This window comes from Herpailurus yagouaroundi, unplaced genomic scaffold (assembly GCF_014898765.1).
Source record: "Herpailurus yagouaroundi ecotype Mexico unplaced genomic scaffold, PumYag 205, whole genome shotgun sequence".
Taxonomy (NCBI): Eukaryota; Metazoa; Chordata; class Mammalia; order Carnivora; family Felidae; genus Herpailurus; species Herpailurus yagouaroundi.
The window spans coordinates 10,583,528-10,604,391 of record NW_024412436.1 but is presented as its reverse complement, the minus strand read 5'-3'; the positions used below and the strand labels follow the sequence as shown (position 1 = coordinate 10,604,391).

Here is a 20,864-nt window from a genome sequence, read left to right as displayed (position 1 = left end):
GTGTCCATTTTGGCAAAAGTAGCGAGGCAGGAAATTCCACCAAGGGACCAAATGATAGTAAATCACATTTGTTTGGCACCTGAGAGTCTGCAAGGCACTTTTGCATATATTGTTCTGTTTGGTTCTGAGAGTGATCTTACAAAGTGTAGGTGGGGAGATGGCTGTTCAAACACGGCGCAGACAGCACGAGTACTCATCCCTGTTGTCTGCCGACACTCTCCTAAATGATGTAAAAATAAACCTGTGGGGCCAGGGAGAAGAAAAGAGAACGTAACGGTGGCTGAGAGGTAATAACACATTTTGTGAATAGGGAAATCAGATGAAGTGTGGTGACTCACATAAAAAAGGGAGAAGCAATAGAAAACCCAGAAATAAACCCACAATTATATGGTCAATTAATCTTTGACAAAGGAGGATGAATATCCAATGGGAAAAAGACAATCTCTTCAACAAATGGTGTCAGGAAAACTGGACAGCCACCCGCAAAAGAAGGAAACTGGACCACTTTCTTACCCATACACAAAAATAAACGCAAAATGGATTAAAGACCTAAATGTAGGACCCTGAACTATAAAAATCGCTCGGGAAAGCGTAGACAGTAATGTCTCTGACATCGGCTCTAATAACGTTTTTCTAGATAGGTATCCTGAGGCAAGGGGAATAAAAGGAAAATAAACTACTGGGACTATATCAAAATAAAAAGTTTGTACACACTGAAGGAAATAATCAACAAAACTAAAAGGCAATCTACTAAATGGGAGAAGATATTTGCAAATGCCCTATCAGATAAAGGGTTAGTATCCAAAATATAGAAAGAACTGATACAACTCAATATCCCCAATACAAATAATTCAATTAAAAATGGACAGAGACAGAGACAGAGACAGAAGAGGGGCGCCTGGGTGGTTCATTCTGCTTAGCATCGGACTTCAGCTCAGGTCATGATCTCACGGTTCATGAGTTCAAGCCCCGCAGCAGGCTCTGCATTGACAGATCAGAGCCTGGAGACTGCTTCGGATTCTGTGTGTGTCTCTCTCTGCCCCTCCCCTGCTCATGCTCTGTCTCTCTCTCTCTCTCTCTCTCAAAAATAAATAAAGATTTTTTTAAAAATTGTTTTTTAAATGGACAGAAGATGGGGCACCTGGCTGGGCTCAGCTGCTAGAGCGTATGACTCTTGATCTCGGGGTTGTGGGTTCAAGCCCCATATTGGGTATAGAGGTTACTTAAAAATAAAATCTTTAGGGGCCCTTAAGTGGCTCAGTCGGTTAAGTGTCCAGCTCTTTTTTTTTGACTCAGCTTGCAATCTCACCGTTTGTGAAACCGAGCCGCACATAAGGCTCTGGGCTGACATCTTGAGGCCTGCTTGGGATTCCTTCTCTCCTTCTCTCTACCTCTCCCCCACTCATGCTTACCCTGTCTCTGTCTCTGTCTCTGTCTCTCTCTCGCAAAATAAATTTTTAAAAAAACCTTAAAAACAATAAAATCTTTAAAAAAAAAATGGGCAGAAGCCACGAACAGACATCTCTCCAAAGAAGACATCCAGATGGCCAACCGACACATGAAAAGATGCTCAACATCACTCATCATCAGGGCAATGTAAATCAAAACCACAATGAGATACCACCTCGCACCTGTCAGAATGGCTAAAATCAAAAACACAGCAACAACAAGTGTTGGCGAGGATGTGGAGAAAGGGGAGCCTTCTTGCACTGCCAGCGGGAATGCAAACTGGTGCCCCCACTCTGGAAAACAGTATGGAGTTTCCCCCCAAAATTAATGTAGAGATACTATATAATCCAAGAATCCCACCTCTGGTATGTACCCCCCCCCGAAAATCACAGACACGAAATCAAAAGGATACAGGCACCCTGAAATTTAGAGCAGGTTTGTTTACAATAGCCAAACTATGCTGGCAGCCCAAGTGTCCAGCAAGTGATGAATGGATAAAGGTGCGGTACAGATCGACAAGGGAGTATCATTTGGCCATAAAAAATGAAATCTTGCCATTTACAATGGCATGGATGGAGCTGGAGCGTGGTGTGCTAAGCGAAATAAGGCAAAGACAAATACCCTATGATCTCACTCATATGTTAAATTTAAGAAACAAAATAAACAAGCAAAGGAAAAAGAGAGAGAGAGAGACCCAAATCAGACTCTTAACGGCAGAGAACAAGCTACTGGTTACCAGAGGGGAGGTGGGTCGTGGGATGGGGGGCTGAGGGGATGGGGATTAAAGAGTATACTTAACTGTGATGAGGATTAAAAACAAATAAAATGATTTTTTTCTTAAATATTTTAAAGGGAAAAGCACCAGATCAGAGGAGGGTCTGACGGGCTCTGCAGACCCAGGGAAGCCTCGCAGCTGGGATAAATCGGCACCTGCTGCCTGGGCCTGGCAATGGAAGAATTGGTTCAAAGTCTGTATAAGATTTCCCATCATGCCCCCTCCCCTTCTCCACACAGCCAGGCGAAGGCCCCGCCTCCCCACCTTACCCAGCCCCCGCTCCCCAGGGGTCCAGAGGTTAATTTTGGAGAAATAGAAACCTAGAGGTCCAGATCCAGGAAGAGCTGGCAACCAGGGAGGCAGGGGAGAGGCCCTGGGCCGAAAGCTGAGGGTTTGTGTGAAAGTGCATCCAGACCTGTCCCCCTGCTCCCCCAGCGCGTCACCCGGGTGTATCACCAGCCTCAGCCCATCCTCAGGCAGAAGGATGACTCTCTTGGGAGAAACCGTTGGGCTAAAACACTGAATTGCCGACCAGAAGAGGTGGCCTTGTCGCCCTGGCCCTGTGTGATGGGTTTAGCCACACAGGAAGATCTTTTGGGGGGCCTTCGCAATCCCGTTGGGGAGTGTGGCGGTAAGAAGCGGTCCTGACATGAGACGCCGAAGGAGTGGGCAAGGGAGAGATTAGAAAGGGGACGTAATGGTCGCGGGTCAATTGCTCAACAGTGGACAGTACTCGGTGGTAGTAACGATAAGGCAAAAAAACGTCAGTGTTGGCTTAACCAAGATTCCGATATGACAATGTTTGGTTGATGGACAAGGTAGAAATGGGAAGGAGGGCTGAGAGAAGAATACGATACCTCCCATCTTCCAAAAGAGCGAGTCAGATTGTGACACGTCTGAGACGGAGAGCCGTATCAGCCAAGTAATCCTCCCGGAGTTATGAGCAGGGAGGAGACGTTGCTAAAAGAGAGGAGGCAGGCAGCTCTCGGCAGAGAGATGCTGAACGAGGAGGTGGGTGGGGAAGTGTTCTGGTTCCCACTGTCGGGTGACAAATTGCCTGGAACTTGGTGGCTTCCAACGGTAACCGCCCCTGTGTGCGTTGGCTCTCCCTGGCTCCGGGCTCAGGATTTCAGGAGGGGCTCTGCTGGGCAGTTTGGGACGCAGGGCTCTCCGGCTGGTGCTCAGATTCAAGGATGTGGAGTGGGGCGGGAGCAACAGGGGCCCAGCCTGACCTCTCTCTCTCTCTCTCTCTCTCTCTCCCCATGCAGTCTCAGGGCTTCTCTAGGGGATCCCTCCAGGTAGCCTAATGGGAGCTCTTTCCATATGGCAGCTCAGGGTTCCAGAGGTGAGTATCCCACGGGAACAAGATGTCACGTGGCATCTGTGAGAGCTAATTTTCCGTGTCAGTTTCGTTGGCTCGCGGAATGTCCGGGGATATGCGGTTAAATGTCGTCTGTGTGCGCGTCCGTTAGGGGGTTTCTGGAAGAGATCAGCATTTGATTCAGTAGACTGAGCAAAGTAGAGCAGCCTTCCCTACGCAGGTGGGTATCACCCAGTCCTTTGGATGTCTGAATAGAATGAAAAGACTGAGGAAGGGCGGACTTGCTCTCTGTCTGACCACGTGAGCTGAGACATCCATCTTCAACCCTTGGAGCTCCTGGCTCTCAGGTCTTTGAACTGCAACTACATCCCACGGGCCTTCTTCGGTCTCCAGTTTGCAGAGGACAGATGTGGGACTTCTCAGCCTCCATCACTGGGGGAGCCCATACCTTATAATAAATCCATGTCTCTGTCTGTCTGTGTGCCTGTCTGTCTTTCTGTCTCTATCCTACTGATCTGTCTCTCTGGAGAACCCTGATCAATACATACTCCTCTGTCACTCTGGTTCGGGGGGAGGAAACATAGACCCTCCCCAATCCCCCCCACCCATTCCCAAGGTGTCAAGGTCTCAGAAGAACACTGCGGGATGGGAGATACTGTTGTGACCATCTGTATAAAAAACAATCTGCTCTTTTTTTGCGATGAGCCTTGTAGCATTATTTGACCATTGAACAATGTGTGCGTGTTATTTTCACAAATGCAAGTTACGCATTCAGGATATTCATCTCATTCTTTAAGCAGGTGAGGGAAATGTCTCAGAGAGGTGCAAATAATGCTTGAGAGAGGGCTTAGGATTGGAAACAGATCCTTTGCTCTTAGCTCGGTGCTCTTTACTACTGACCAGATGACCAAGGAGAGTCACTGTCATTTATATTAATGACCACAGTCTAGTTCAATTATAGTAGTTAACAAGTGGGCTGGCCAGCAACCTCAGCGTTTTCAGCCTTGCCTGTTAGTTAGCCTGAATATTAATGCAAACTTTGAACGCAGATAATCAGATCTCAGCTAGGCGAGATCAAAGCAAAGACATTGACACTCACATGATGCTTCAGGCGCCTGAGAATTAAATTTGGTTTTCCAGATAGTAGACCCTGGAACTGAAGTTTCTCTTAGGGTCCCCCAGGGTGACTCTGCGTTAGGCTGGGAGTCTTCAGTACCCACGTAACCCTCACACACACAATTGCCAGACGAAAACAAAAAACAAAAGCCTTTTATTTAATTTTTTTAATGTTTGTTTGGTTTTTTGAGGTGGGGGAGGGGCCAAGAAAGAGGCAGACAGAGGATCCGAAGCAGGCTCCGTGCTGACAGCAGCGGGCCCGATGTGGGGCTCGAACCCTTGAACCATGAGATCACGCCCTGAGCCGAAGTTGGATGCTTAACCCACCGAGCCCCCAGGCACCCCCCAAAGTCTTTTCAATAAGCCTCTGCCTGGATTAGTCATGCTATCCTTGTCCATTCTCCAAATATCTACCTGCACATACCACCAAATTTCCCAGGAGAGGACATCGACCTTGGACCTGTGACTGCTCCGGGCATGAGCTATCCATCCCCAAATCCACTGCCACTGCTGGGCATCGCACTCTGCTCCTGACTCACTCCTGAGGAGCAGCGCTGCTCCCAGACCACAGCCAAGGACTGGGGCATCACTCCCGGGTGGCCAAGTCTGCTGGTCAGGTCTGAGCCTGGTCCATGAAGCAAGAATGTCATTAAAAAAAGAGAGAGAGAGAGAGAGAGAGAGAGAGAGAGAGAGAGCTGTGAACGGAAGCTGGGAGGAGTGGGAGGGCCCCCAAAATTACATAGTGGAAATGTTAGAAGGATCACTGAAAATGATCTTTATGAGTTTCTGATTGGAAAGATAATGCATCTGGGATTCAAGCTGTGTGGGGTGAGTGGGATTTAAGTGACTACATATAGCAAAGAGTAGAGTAATACTCAAAACTGCTTTTAAAGAAAACAGGGCACAGGGGAGGGGGAAGCAAGCCAGAGAGAAACACAGTATCTCAGAAATTCCACTGCAAATATAAGGGCTGAGGGTAGGCTGCAAAAGAGTCTCAGCCAAAAGCATCAGGAAGAAAGGAAAGAAAGCAGGGTTCTTATGGCAGTGTAGGCAAGCTGAGTCAGTGATGAGGTCGCCGTGACAGGCGAAAATGATAACCAAAGAATGTGGGGTAGGTGTGTGAGGCTCCGACAAAAAGACATGATTCCTCCTCCAGAGACCACATTAGGGCTGTGGGGTAGAGACCAGCCTGGAGGCTGGAAAAAAGAAATATAATCCTCAGACAGAAGGACCTTCATGGGGGCTTTGACCAGCACATAAGGGGGAGTTTGTTAGAAGCCCAAGTGTGTGGGGCGCCTGGGTGGCTCAGTTGGTTGAGCGTCTGACTTCGGCTCAGTTCATGATCTCATGGTTTGTGCGTTTGAGCCCTGTGGGGCTCAGCTGACAGCTCAGAGCCTGGAACCTGCTTCAGATTCTGTGTCTCCCTCTCTCTCTGCCCCTTCCCTGCTCACTCTCCGTCTCTCTCTGTCTCTCAAAAAATAAAATAAAACGTTAAAAAAATGTAAAAGAAGAAGTCCGAGAGTGTCAAGGCTGAGCATCAGGGGGTAACGTCCTTACTGTTTTCTATGGGCTGAATTGTGTCCCACCCCAACCCCCAAATTCATGTTGAAATCCAAAGCCCCAGGAACTCAAAATTTGACTGTATTTGGATATAGGGACTTTAAGGAGGTGATTCCATTAAAATAAGTCCGTTAGGGTGTGCCTTATCCAATCCAAATGGTGTCCTTCTAAGAAGAGAAAGTTTGGCTACACGGACAGACACCGAAAAGATGCGTGTACAGATAAAAGCCATGTGAGGACACAAGAAGGTGGCTGTCTGCAAGCCAAGGAGAGAGGCCTCAGAAGAAACCAATCCTACAGGCACCTTGAATTTGGACTCCCAGCCTCCAGAAGTGTGAGAAAATACATTTCCGTGGTTTAGGCCACTGCAGTCTGTGCTCTTTTGTTACGGCAGCTGGTGGGAACGAATACAAAGTTTTATAAATGTTTGCATTTTGGGATCTGAAATTTCCTCTGGCTGTGGCGAAATTTAATTGTGCGTTTATCTGAGCTGGTTGGCCGAACCACAGGGGATATGTAGGAAAAAACCACAATGCTGGGGAAACCTTGGGGGGCAGGTTGAGACTGAGGACTTTGGTTGTTCTGGGTGACCTTCCTTCTCACATGGGGACCGTGAGGAAGTACCTCGGACTCCTGCCCACAGAGGTGTGAGAGGGCACCATCACACATTTCTTTCTCATCCGCATTTTGAGGTTGGGTCCCCCGGGAGCTTTCAAATGCCTAGGTTGGTCCACGTGTTTAACGAGGCTTATTAAAATAAAAGATGAAAATAATATACTGCCTGGAAAATTTGTTTACTTTTCCCAAGCATGTAAAGAGAGTTCTCCATGCCACTAAAGCGCTAATTAAAAAATAAAACCCACCGTGCTTGGAGAGCCATAATATAAACTACACACTCAGAGGTCTTGGTTGGGATACAGAATTTGTGGGCTGACTGGCCTTTGTGCCTTCTTTCTTTCTTTTTTTCTTTCTTTCTCTCTTCCTAAGTTTTTTTTTTTTAAACATTTATTTATTTTTGAGAGAGAGACAGAGGCAGAGAGACAGAGACAGAGTGCAAGCGGGGGAGGGACAGAGAGAGAGGGAGACACAGGATCCGAAGCAGGCTCCAGGTCCGAGCTGTCCGCACAAAGTCCAACGCGGGGCTCGAACTCACAAAATGTGAGATCATGACCCGAGCCGAAGTTGGACGCTTAACCGACTGAGCCACCCAGGTGCCCCATGTGCCTTCTTTCATTCCCAGGAAGCAGTTTTTTAAAGTCTGAAAACAACAAGAAAAAAAATTAAACCACCAAGTATATAATAAAGCGAGATGGTAAAATGACTATAAATGCAATATCCCAAGGAGTCAGAACAGTGAAAATTTCAGTAGGGAAACATGTCCCTAGGGATTTGAAAAGGGTCATCCAAAGCACTTGGAATATCTCTCCAAAGACCTCAGATTTTATCGGACAGGCATGATGAGGCCTCAAAAGCACCAAACGGTAATTGCATTGGTGGTTGAGAACGTTACCTCTGAACGCCAGAACTCGGGGGAGGGGGGGGTGTGCAGATTGGGGACCAGGAGTAGAGAAGGCGGTTAGGAGTTTCTATCATTCAAGAGAGAGATCAATGGGCCCAAGAATGAGGGCAACGAATTGCGAAGCATATGGATTATTCCAGAGGTACTCAAAGGTTAGGCAGAAGGAATAGAGGAGTCACTGAAATGTGTGAGGCTAGGAAGAGAGAGCTAAGACGAAGTCAAGTTTTCCAGCTTACGTGGTGTATTAGTTTCCTATTGCTGCTGTAACAAAGATCACAAATCTGGTATCTCAAACGGCACACATGTATTCGTTTACAGTCCTGGAGGTCAGAAGCCTGTCCTGGGTCCCACTGGACCGAAATCAAGGTGTTGCGGGCCTGCTTTTCTTTCCGGAGGCTCTGAGGAAGAATCTATTTCCTTGCCTTGTCCAGCTTCTGGAGGATGCCAAGTTCCCTTGACTCATGGCCACCTTGCCCCGTGTCCACATCCAGTAACGGCAGAGTCTTTCTCCCTTCCCATCTCCTACCCTTCCGTTGTCACATCTCTCTCTGACCACAGCCGGGAAAAGTTCTCTGCTTTTTAAAGGCTCATGTGATTAGAGTGAGCCCACCTGGACCATCGGTTTAACATTCTCATCTCAGAGTCTGTAACCTTAGTCACATTTGCAAAGTTCCTTTTGCCAATTAAAGCAACATGTTGGCGGGCTCTAGGAATTAGGGCGTGGATGTGTTAGACGTTATTCTGCTTATCACAGGTATCAAAGAACAGAGTTTTTCAAATCCATTAGGGGATTGTGAAATCTACTTAATAGGGAAGTACCGGTATTTTCCTTTCAAGGGGAACAGAAACTAATAGAGGATAATGCAGGTGCTCAGAGTAGTGAATTTGCAAAATTTCGATTTAGTTGTTTTATGTGTGAGCATACTCGATGGTGCTGTAAGATGTATTTCTCACTGAAGGTCATGGGCAAAAGTGTTTGAAAGCCATTGACTTAGAGAAGAGGCTGATGACAATGTCGAGCAAAACAGAACATAGCGCTAACAGCTGACATTTGCGGAATGTGCCTGTTTTAAAAGCTTAACACTCATGAACTCACATAATCTTTCCAACTGCCCAGTACCATTGCCGCCATGTTGTGAATGAGGAAACGGACAGAAATCGAGTGTCTTGGCTGAAGTCACATAGGTAGAAAATGGGAGAGCTGGGATTTAATGCCAGACATACTAATATAGTATATATTATATATAGCATATACGATTATTACTACTGGCTCCCAGCTCCCAAGACTGTATACTTAATACCACTCTGCAGGGCCCAGAAGCACATAGGGCCTGAGGAGGAAGGCAGTCTTGCTTCTCTGGTTCCTTCTGCTACTCTGAGAACCTTTGCCCCATGCATACTCTCCTATTTAAAATAGGGAAGGCCATGACGCCTGGGTGGCTCAGTCCGTTAAGCGGCCGACTTTGGCTCAGGTCATGATCTCATGGTTCGTGAGCTTGAGCCCTGCATCGGGCTCCCTCCTGTCAGCACAGAACCTGTCTCCGATCTTCTGTCTTCCTCCCCCTGGCCCTCCCCCATTTGCATGCTGTCTGTCTCAAAATAAGTAAATAAACTTTTAAAAAAGTAAATAAAAGGAAAGGCCAATAACTGCAGAGCAGAAAATAAAACTTCTCATGTAGCCCTAGGTATGAGTGTGTGGTGGGAGAAGAAAGAGAAGTTTCTCTCAATCCGAAGTCTACACTGAGCTTCCCTCGACAGGCCGAGAGCCTAAATTTCAAGCTAGGCTTTGGAGTGTAAGTATAACATACACCATTGAGACTAATATGTTTGAAATTAACATTAATATTGGTTCTTGAACAATGAGGATAAATAGGCCACTACTACTAATAAAGATCAATAGATAAATAGTCTTAGAATAGACACATTGCATGTGTCAGACATTGTAAATACACAGATACAAACTATATTTATTTTTTTAATATTTATTTATTTATTTATTTTGAGACAGCGAGAGAGAGCGCGCGCATGTGGGTGAGTGAGGAACAGAGAGAGAGGAAGAGAGAGAATCCTAAGCATCCCGACCTGGGGCTCGAACCTGTGAACCGTGAGATCAGGACCTGAGCTGAAATCAAGAGTCGGACACTCCACCGACGGAGCCACCCAGGTACCCCAAACTATATGTTATTTCATCAGTAACTAGTTTACTTATTACCATGCAATCAAATAAAAATTAAGCGATTACCCACCATTCTCTTTGCTGTGCAAACAGGAAAAAAGAGAGCTGATCCTTTCCCTTGGAGAAAGGATAAGAAATAAAAGATATTAAATGCTTGTGTTTTTGTTTTTTTGATCAACTTTCCTCAAAGCCAGTAACTCAGCAAAACGCTTAGGAAACCTTATTTCTCCATCCGTGAAATGGAGGCACTCCTACCTACCCCAGAGTTGGGAAGATTTGGTGAGGTGACGCACATGAAATTGTTCTGGAAACCAGGGGGTAGTAAGATGTGCATTGACTATACTTGGGATTTTATTCACTTGTCAAATGTTGATACAATACTTAGTACAAGCCTCGCATTGTTTGAAGCGCTTTGCGAGTATTTATTTGTGGGTCAAACGCTCATAACACCTTGATGACTAAGTACCTCGGTATTCTCATTTTACAGATGAGGGAAACCGAGGCACAGAAAGGTCAGGAGACTTGCCTCAGTTCACAAAGGTAGTAAGTACAGGGGATGGACTCTACCGCTCGCAGCCTGGCTCGGGTCGGGGCTCGTAAAAGCTCTTCTGTGTGGCACCCACTGGGAAGACGGTGTTTAGATGGGAACTCACCCCCTGTGTCCAAGACATCAGATGTATGGAAGTCAAGTGAGATCTCAAAACCATGATCTAAAGGTCGTCGCCTCTCTACTTCTTTCCACGGTGTCTACCTTAGAAAGCCAAGCTCCTCGGGAGACTGCTCCCGCTGGTGACAAACGCCGTTTGACACGGGCCTTGAAAACGGAATGTTCGTCATCACCCTGATTAGCCTCATACTTTGATATTTCCTTCTCTACAATGCTGCCTAATGTTTTATTATACCATCTCTTCTTATCGAGCTCCTCACATTCTAAAAAGACTGAAGTTTATTCAGTGGAAAGTAAAGAAGAGCTACTGGGAAACCCGACCATCACTCAGACCACAGACAGTGGACAAATGGTGTGTGGTTCCTTTTTGAGGTGCGATGTGTCCTCCCAGCTCCCAAGGGTGCCCAGAAGGTTTTGTGACAGGTGGTGGGGGTGGGGGTGGGGGAGGTCTTGGGGTCGTAGGGAGGATAGCTCAACCTATCTGCTAAGGTGGCCTTATCAGAGTCAAGTGCAATCCTTTTCCAGGACTTGGACTTTGTCGAAGGCCTCGAAAATTTGCTTAGACACATGGGAATGACTAGCTGGTCAAGCAAGGATAAGAAAATTAAGGAAATTGTGTTCGGCCTGACAACGGAAAGTCTGGAAGGGATGACTGTTAACATGAAGGAAAGAGAAAGGAAGAGAAAGAACAAGATGGGAGATATTGTTTGGGAAGCATTTTGTGATGGGGAAAGCCCTACTTAAACACTAGGTTATTGCCAATGTCCTCTTTTTGATTTAGCAAATGAAGGTTGGACACATATTATGTGCTGTTGGCTTGGGATATAAAGATGAAGAAGACCTAGATAAAACATATTTACATACGAAGGGTAACTGGGTGTGAAAGTTGAGTGTATTTTTTAGACTATTCCGTAAGTCCAAGAGAGCACCTTTGTATGTTACCCATAGTAAGCACTCTACGAATATTTACTGAATTAAAGTATTAGAGTTGAATAAAGACCAGGTTCAAAATAGTTAACTACAGGGGCGCCTGGCTGGCTCAGTCAGTAGAGCATGTGACTCTTGATCTCAGAGTTGTGAGTTCGAGCCCCACGTTGGGTGTGGAGCCTACTAAAAAACAAAAAAGAAAAAAAAAGTTATTCATTCAACAAAATTTCTTATTGTAGTAGAATATACATAACGTAAAATTGACCATTTAACCATTTTATGTACATTTCAGTGACGTTCACGTCGTTGTACGCCTATCCCCCACTCATCTCCAAAAGTTTTTCATTATCCCAAACAGAAACCCTGTACCCATTAAAAAATACGCCCCCCCCACACACGTCCCCTCGTCAACACGTTTGTATCTATTCCTTCATTCCACCGATGTTTATTGAGCACCTATGATTGAGATTCAGCCCAGTTCTCATTGTGGGAGGTCTGGGTTACAGAAGGAACAAGACAAACAAGATATAGTGCAAGAAGGGAGACTAGCAAGCCAATGGGTAGAAAGCTAACATTGGCTGGATGCTCCCGACACAGTGGGCACTTTGCATGGACAACATTCCTTAGAGGTGGGTTTACCGTAGTGACAGTTCGTGTTTGGAAAGGGAAGTGTGGGCTGGTGGGGGGGGGGGGGACAGTAAACTCCGTCGGGAGGACAGAACTTGGTCAGGGCATCAGGATTACGTTGAGATCTGAAGCAGAGAGGGGGTTAGCCAGGCCAAGAGTGGGAAGGACACAGAGGCAGGCCCTGGGATCACAAGGGTCCTCAGAGCCAAAGACACTCAGGGAATCCAGGGAAAAGACTGGGGAGGCTGCTGGAGCCACCCCCCTCCCCTCGGGGGGGGGGGGGGGGCCGGGCAGAATTTCGTGCTCTATCTCCAAGGCGGTGGGAAGCCGCCAAGAGCTTTCAGCAGGGCCTTAAAAAGATCAATCGCTCCCGCGAATTGTTAATGAGTGATTCACTTCTCTGCAAGCTCTTTATTATCATGCTGATGGTAAGTGCAGCTGACTTCGAACCACCCCTGGTAGAAAAATCGCCAGTATTTACAATGTAAAATCTTCGTTTGAAGTTCTGTCCTGGGAGTTCACATTTAAGTAAACGGTGTGGCCTGACCCAAGGGCTGATGGAGGAAGAAACTGGAAATTTGTCCCAGCGTGCAGCCCATCAGACCTCTCCCAGAGCGCGAAGAAATCCTACCCCTGTGCAGAAAGGTAGGAGGCGTGAGTGAAACCTCACTGGCCGCCCCCTCTCGGAATGTGTTTGTTCCTGTCTTCCCTGGGGGGGTTGGGGGGGCGGACAGTGGAGGAAGGTGGGAGGGCCAGGGAGGTAAATTTCCTCAGTTCCCTCTGGACAAACGCAAATGAAGATTCTGTTGACAAAGTGCTTCATCAACGTGCCTAGGCAATATTATCAATCATAATTGTGGGTCAGGTTCATCTGTCATTGGACTGCTGGGCTGCTGGAGTATTTCTGTGATAAAGGTCGTTTTCAGAAGTTCCGTTTCTGGAGGGGAAGACAGGGATACAGTGAGCACTGGAGAGCGGAACCCCCTTCTACATCTCACTTGTGCTGCTTTTGTGACCGAGTGCCTCACCGTGGATCACTGAGCCATCCCAGGCGAGGGTGTGAGAGTGGCCGTCCCCGTTACCCAGAGAAACCTGTCCCATGTGATGAGCTGTCAATAACTTTATCTACACACTTGAAAGCACTGAGCTTTAAAAAAAATGTTTTTAATGCTTATTTATTCTTGAGAGACAGAGCTCAAGCCGGGGAAGGGCAGAGAGAGAGGGAGACACAGAATCCAATGCAGGCTCCAGACTCTGAGCTGTCAGCACAGAGCCCAATGCGGGCCTGGAACTCACAAGCCCAGCTGTGAGATCATGACCTGAGTTGAAGTCTGACGCTCAACCAACTGGGCCACCCAGGTGCCCCATTGCACTATTTTTTAATGTCTCATCAATTTAAGGTTTTTTTTATTATTATTATTATGCACAATGACAATGCTTCTGCGGAAGCAATGTAAGGCACCCACTTATGTTTTTTCTTTAGCAAGAGTTGGTTGTGAACCTTGTGCACAGGTAAGCATTCAAGAGTCAAGACCTTTTGTTTAAATGTGACTTCGTTTAGGGGTGCTTGGGTGGCTCAGTCTGTCAAGCGTCCGACTTTGGCTCAGGTCATGATCTTGCGGGTCATGGGTTCCAGCCCCATGTCAAGCTCTGTGATGACAGCTCAGAGCCTGGAGCCTGTGTCTTGCTCTCTCTCTGACACCTCCCCCCCTCCCCCACTAGCACTCTGTCTATGTCTCAAAAATAAATGAACATTAAAAAAATGTTCTTTAATGTGACTGCTGCCCCAGGAGGAAGATAAACTGCTCGAAGTCTTGACTCCCAATCAAAAGAGGTGTAGCAGCACCTGGGTGGCTCAGTTGGTTAGGCGTCTGACTTTTGATTTTGGCTCAGAGCATGATCTCACGGTTTGTGAGATCGAGCCCTACATTGGGCTCTGTGCTTACAGCTGGGAGCCTGCTTAGGATTCTCTCTCTCCCTCTTTCTCTCTGCCTCTCTGCTGCTCATGTGCTCTCTCTCTCAAATGTATAAAAATAAAAACATAATTAAAAAAAGAGAGAGACATAGCGTATCAACCCAGACAATCATAGCTCTCTCTTTTCCCCAAAGCTATCAAACTAAATTATAAATTCTTTCAATAAACACTATGTTACCACTCAATTTCAGATTGAGATAGGTAAACAAAAACTTTCCCCCTCTTTTTCCCCCCAAAGCCTGTTTGATAAATAATAACTATACAAATACTATACATTTGTATAGCATTTAAGTTTTTTTTTTTTAATGTCTATTTATTTTTGAGAGAGAGACAGAGTGTGAGCAGGGGAGAGGCAGAGAGAGAGGGAGACACAGAATCCGATGCAGGCTCCAGGCTCCAAGCTGTCAGCAGTGAGCCCGACGTGGGGCTTGAACCCACAAACCACGAGATCATGACCCAAGCCGAAGTCAGACACCTAACCGACTGAGCCACCCAGGTGCCCCTGTATAGCATGTTATAGTATAGCATTTTTGCATATGTAATTCCTACCCCTCAGGGGGAAACAGCACGTGATCATTTTACAGGTTCAGAGACTAAAGAGAGAAGGAGAAACTTTGCCTGAGGTCACCTGCCTGGTAAGGGACAGAGCCATTTGTGGAGCTCTGTGGATCTACAAAGGCTCACTTATTCCACACATCACCTGTCCTGAATGCTTACCTCTCAGGCTAGACTAAGAATGTAAATGAACCTAGACATACAGCAGTGCCCCCTTGAGAAGGTCAGTCAGTGGGTGACAGACATAGAAACAGAATATAAAACCAAGAGGCAGGAACGGCATTGGAGATTTTGGAAGCTCGGAGGAGGCATATCCAACATAGTCAAGGACAAGGGAGGCTGGGGTGGGGGGTAATCTGGAAGGTCTTCTTGGAGGAGGTGACACCCAAACTGAATCTTAAAACAGAGGAGAATAAGCAAGGCGCAGCCTCAGACAAGCTTAAACTCACTAGGAGGATGACAGGTGATACACGAGAAGTCATTCAGACATGGCACAGCTGGGCAATGACTCAGGGAGACGACTGGTAAGTTGGCAGATTCTCATACGTATGTCCTGTCTGTTTGTCTGTCCCTCTCCCCATGTGGTCCTATAACAAAGGCCACTCTGGCTTTTTGTTTTTTGGTTTTTTTTAATGTTTGTTTATTTATTTTGGGAGAGAGAGAGACAAAGAGCAAGCAGGGTGTGGGCAGAGTAAGAGGGAGAGAGAGAATCCCAAGCAGGAGCCACCCCGTCAGCACGGAGCCGGACGCGGGGCTCAAACCCATGAACTGCGAGATGGTGACCAGAGCCGAAACCAAGAGTCAGATGCTTAACCGACTGAGCCCCCCGGGCGCCCCTACAGGGCCCACCCTGGACAGCTGAGGTCCACCAGTCGAGACTGCCGTGTTTCTTTCCATAGATCACCCCCCTTGGGTTACAGATTTCCCTTTGTGCTCCTATCCGAACACTCCTTGCAGTCAGCCTCCCCCTATCCCGATGGTATAAACACGTAGAGAGAGGGAAAGGGAGCGAGTTCCCAGGCCTTATGTGTTGCTAAGGTTTGCTTTGATTCTGTGACTTGATTCATACATCTTGTGGTCTGTATGTGGCCACTTTGCTGGAGGGGGGGGTGGGTAAGGAGCTAGCTGAGGGCTGACTGCTTTCATACACGCTTGTCAGAAACGTCCAAAAAAACTGGGTGCTGCGCAGCCACTTTCCTTTAGTAAAGACGGTGCCCACTCCCACGAAATCTTTCATCTCTATTCTGGTTAGAAAATTAACCCAAATGATTAATTTGCCAAGTCTGGGTGGTCATGTCAGAGTCCAAAGGAACATCACTGGGTTGCCTCTAAAGTGACGCATCTGGGGGCGCCTGGGCGGCTCAGTCGGTTGAGCGTCTAACTCTTGATTTGAGCTCAGGTTATGATCTCATGGTTCGTGGGATCAAGCCCCGGGTCGGGCTCTGCGCTGGCAGCACGGAGCCTGCTTGGGATTCTCTCTCTCCTTCTCTTTCTGCCCTTCCCCGCCCCTGCCCCAATAAATGAATAAACTTAAAGTGACACATCTGACCTGGGTCAGGTGGCCTTCATGCCTTCTCACCTGGTTCACTCCAAATAACCTCCCAACTGGTCTTCTGGCCTTTGACACCTCTATGACCCTCTAGCCCGGGGCTTACAAACAGGTGGCCAAAGACAGGAATTGTTCTTGTTTTCTGGCCTGCATGGCCTTGGCCACCTATAAAATTCAGGAGATGTCACATACAAATGACGATTCCCTGCAGGCCACAGGCGGCTGCCCTACTCAGCTGGGGCCTTTGCTCCAGGTCTCTGAAACTGGCATCCCTCCCGGGGTGGCCCTGACTGTCACTTGCCCCGTACAGTCATGACTGCGGTGTTTCTCACACCTGGACCTCTTCATTCACTGACGCTTCCTGCCTAGAACCTACCGGCGTGGGAGTTTTCAACACTCTTCTGCTTACGTATCTTTCTAAAATTTGGACCTGATGGTGCCACTTTTCAGCTTAAAATTCTTTAGTGCCCGCCCTCCCCACGTCTTGGTCAGTGGATGAAGCCCCAGTATCTTAGCTCAGCTGGATTCTTTTTAATCTGCCTCTTTGTCCCCTCTCAGAATTCTCCACCCTTCCATCTACCCTTGCTTCCCAAGCCTTATTCCTACCCCAGCCGTACTGAATGCCAGCCATGGGAATGATTCACATGCATTCTGTGCATTCAAAGAGGCTGTTCCTGCTGCCCGAATGCCCTTCCCTCTCAGCCCTACACGCTTTTGAAGACTCGGCTCCCGCGTCTTTCCCTTAAGCAACTCCTCGCTCCACATCTCAAACCGAAGACACCCCTCCATCATCGCACACGTTACCCTTTCAACGGAATCATTGGCGTGTCTCTTTCTCCTGTGACGATACACCATCAAATCTTGCTGCCACCCAGCATGTGAGTTTTGACTCTGGAACTCTAATGCATCCTCTTGGTGCAGCAGAGGGAGCTTGGCCATGGGAGGCAGGCTGGTTGCTCCCTCAGCTTTGCCATTTATCAACTTTGGCCAACTTCCTCAACCGCTCTGATTTTCAGTTATCGCCATCTATACATGGAGATAATAATTCCTACCTTGTGACATTGCTATGAGGATTAGAAATATGTTGTATAAAATGCCTAGCACAGAGGCTGATCCCTAGCAGGCACTCAATCCCTGCCAATTCATACCCCCAGTAAATGAATCGGGACAAACACAGCAGACTTAAGAAACAGCCCATCTAAAGTGAGCCTGGGTAGGGGTGCCTGGGTGGCTCAATGGGTTAAGCATCCGGCTTCCGCTCAGGTCATGATCTTGCGGTTCACGAGTTCCAGCCCTACGTTGGGCTCTGTGCTGACAGCTCAGAGCCTGGAGCTGCTTCAGATTCTGTCTCTCTCTCTCTCTCTCTCTCTCTCAAAACTAAATAATCATTAAGAAAAAAATATAAAGTGTACCTGGATGGAATAAAGTAAAAGCAGAAGGGGCGAAGGAAAGAGTATATATACACGGTGTGCAGGCAATGACAGTGCTGGGGGCACTCTCAGTTTGACTTTTGCCCTCCTAAAGCCCCGGACAGCGTTCAGTGAAGGACTTAATTATCAGCTGGCAGAAGTCTGCAAATGTTAGCTCTGTATCTAGAATAATGGGGATGCTAGAAGAGTATCCTAGCTAATTACTGTTTACTGTCAAATGTCATACAACTGGCTTCGTAAGTCTGTATGTGAGGTTTGCTTTGGTTTTGTTTTCCCACATGTGAACGTCGGTGGGTGGACAAGCGTGTCTCCAGACCTACCCCGTGGGAACCCTGCCTAAGGGAGCTCAGCAAAGGGTCAAGGCGGTCGGCTCCACGCGGGTTAGGGCACTGTAGCATCCTGCTCATAGCCGGTCCTTTCTCTCCAAACTGCGAGCTCCTGGAGGCCTGGGCCTGTGTCCTTCATGTTTGTTTTCCCTGCACATAGCATAATACTGCTCCACAGCAGGCGATCGATAAATATTTGTTAAGTAGATAAATGGGTCCGTCGGGCATCGACTCTCTCAGTTTTCTATATTTGCCGTTCTTTGCCTCCGCCTCTTCTAGATATTTGCTCTGGTGTTACCTTCTTTCTTAGGCTTTCCTGACCCCACCCCCATTTATAGCTGAAAAACTCACCCCCACATCAGCATACCCTCTGGTTCTCCTGATTTGCATTTCCCCATAGTACTTGTTCCCACCTCTATTTGATATATTGCCTGACTCTCCCTGAGAGAGGGACGGCATAGTATCTCATAGTAGCTCACCAGTGTATCCCCAGTACGGCACGCACGGCCTGCCTTAGACAAGGTGCTCCAAAATGTTTGCTGAGTGAACTCTGTGACAAACTACGGTGCTTAGGTATGTGCCTTTGCATCAACCTACAAATGTAAGCTACATATTCTGGGCCCCCTAACGTGGTAATAGATGGGCTACCCATACACAATAGGCTAATCGCTTTTTGCTGCTGAGAATTCATTTGTCCCGACTTCCACTCAGTATCCTAACTAGTCTCTAGGATTTCAGAAAGGGGGAGTTTCAAGAGTCTTACAGGCCCCCCCCCAGTGATTTAGGGGAAGTGACTTGTACTTTTCCTGGTCTCTGCAGAACAGGACAATCATGGTGGCATTAGAAGGGTAGAAAACAAAAAATGATAACGCTAAGTCACTATTTGCACTTGCAAGTAGTAAAATATGGAATTGGAGATTTCACCTGTTTGTAGACAGGACAAACAGTAACGGATGGCTCTGGCCATCCGCAAAAACTGTTTTTCTTTCAAGTGTTATCTAAGAAGTCCTAGTGTAAGGAAGGAGCATGGGGGAGGGGGAGGGCTGGCGGGGAAGGGGGCCCTCAGCCTCCCGGGCTGTTAAAATGGGTGGACTGAAGACAATCTCCTGGCTCCATCAAGCTCTCAAAGTCAATGGAGGTAAAGCTATGGAACTTTTCGTGCCCATCTACTCTTGTATTTCATGTTTATTATTACAACTGACTTAACATACCAAGAACAATTGTTGTAAATCGACATTTAGACCTACAAACTTTACTTTCAGAGTTTAGTTTTTTTTCTAATTAAGTGGAAATTGTTTTCCTATGACGAATATTTAAAAATGTAAGAGTATCTAAGGACACTTATAAACTTAAAGGACCACTGTAATGACTACATTTAACTTTGATTCCTGAAGAGACTAATTATCCAGTTGGTGGACACGGAAGCCCCCTGGAGCTCTCTTCCCGTTTTTGAACACAGGCAAAGGACTTGAAAAGCTCAAATTCCAGTCTGTGAGTTGTTTATAAGCTCCAAGGACATTATAAGCAGAGGCTAAATGAGTTTTTGGCACGGTTTGGAAGTTCCTATTTTGGGTACCTTCCACCTCCACCAGCTTTAAGCTGAGAATTACCAGCACTGTGCATAGTCCGTTAATTGCAATTCAGATCATTTCACAAGTGTTAATATTTCATCTTGATAACGACTGCGTGGTAAAACACATGCTCCTTAAAAGCTATGGAGAAGAAACTTTAAAAATGAAATTTATTAATCAGTTAAATCACACTAGCCTATGGGGGAGTGTTCGCAGTGTTCCAATTTTAAATGAACATTGGGGCAGCGTTACTGTGCCAGCCAAACACCAAACAGTGGGGGTAACTGACCTCCTCCGAGATCGTGGACCACTGGCCAGTCACTGTGCAGATCTTCTGGGGTTTAAGATGTTCCTCCCATCACAAATCCAAATTCTGGCACCCCTATCCAAAACCGCAAGAACATAACACACCTTTTATTTCGCAAAGAGGAAAACGAAGCTTCTAAAATACACCAGAATAACAGAATTGTCTTCGGGAGGGACAGTCTCGTTTTCTTTTTCTCGTTTTTTATTTTTCATGAGCCTTGATAATTAACCTATGAGTTTCAGCACGATCAGGAGTATTTGTACGGGATGAGGAGTAGAATCGTTGTGCATGATCTAGCTGGGTCTCATCCTCATTGTTGGCTGCTGGGACGTCATAACTGGATGACCAGGTCCTGAGTTGGACGGAATTAATTTTGCAGAGGTCTGTGTGTTTGGGTAGGTAGAGCCGACTCAGAAACGCCATTCTGAGGCTTATTTAACTTCTCAGGCTCTGAGCACCGGGCGAACAGCTGCCCCGGGGAGGCTGGCAGCATGGAGTGGAGGCTCCCGCTCCCGAAGCCAGCCCTGCACCCGGGCTTGGGGAAGAGACAATAGAGATGCTCTGTCCTCGCCCTTCCTCAATTTAAAACCCAGGGCGCCAGGCAGGGCTTGGAAAAATTAAACCAAACACTAAGCGGAAGAAAGCCCCCCGCGTCCGATAACTGCCGATTCGTGTGGTACAAACCGACACGGAAATGAGATTGAAGGAGTTTCGAGCAAATAGCTGGGGAGACAGATACGAAGGCAGATCTAAGATGGAAGAAAAGGTGGAGGGCTCGACTGAACAGGCCAGGTCGAGGCCTGCGAGCCTGTGCGCGCACACAGCCTCCGGGCTGGGAAGGCCAAGAGCGGGACGAGTACCGCCGGCAGAGGACTAGAAAAGCCAGCGGAGGCTGCAGAGGATCGGTTTAACCGAAAGGCGGTTTCCTCTTCCTCCATTTGCTCGGCCCCAATTGGAAGCGCACTGCGCGGCCTGCGCCGCGCTCTCGGCGGGTTCGGCGTGGGGGCGGGGAGG

General features: G+C 47.2%; 1 protein-coding gene across 1 annotated transcript in view; it reads left to right on the top strand.

The window, feature by feature from the left end:
* Positions 1–157: 157 nt before the first annotated feature.
* HNRNPU (heterogeneous nuclear ribonucleoprotein U) overlaps positions 158–20,864 on the top strand; it is a 34,995-nt gene continuing 14,288 nt past the window's right edge. The window contains exons 1-2 of the mRNA XM_040451653.1: positions 158–229; positions 2,660–2,855. Coding sequence (XP_040307587.1) covers positions 158–229; positions 2,660–2,855 — 268 coding nt within the window. The remainder of the gene's footprint in view (positions 230–2,659; positions 2,856–20,864) is intronic.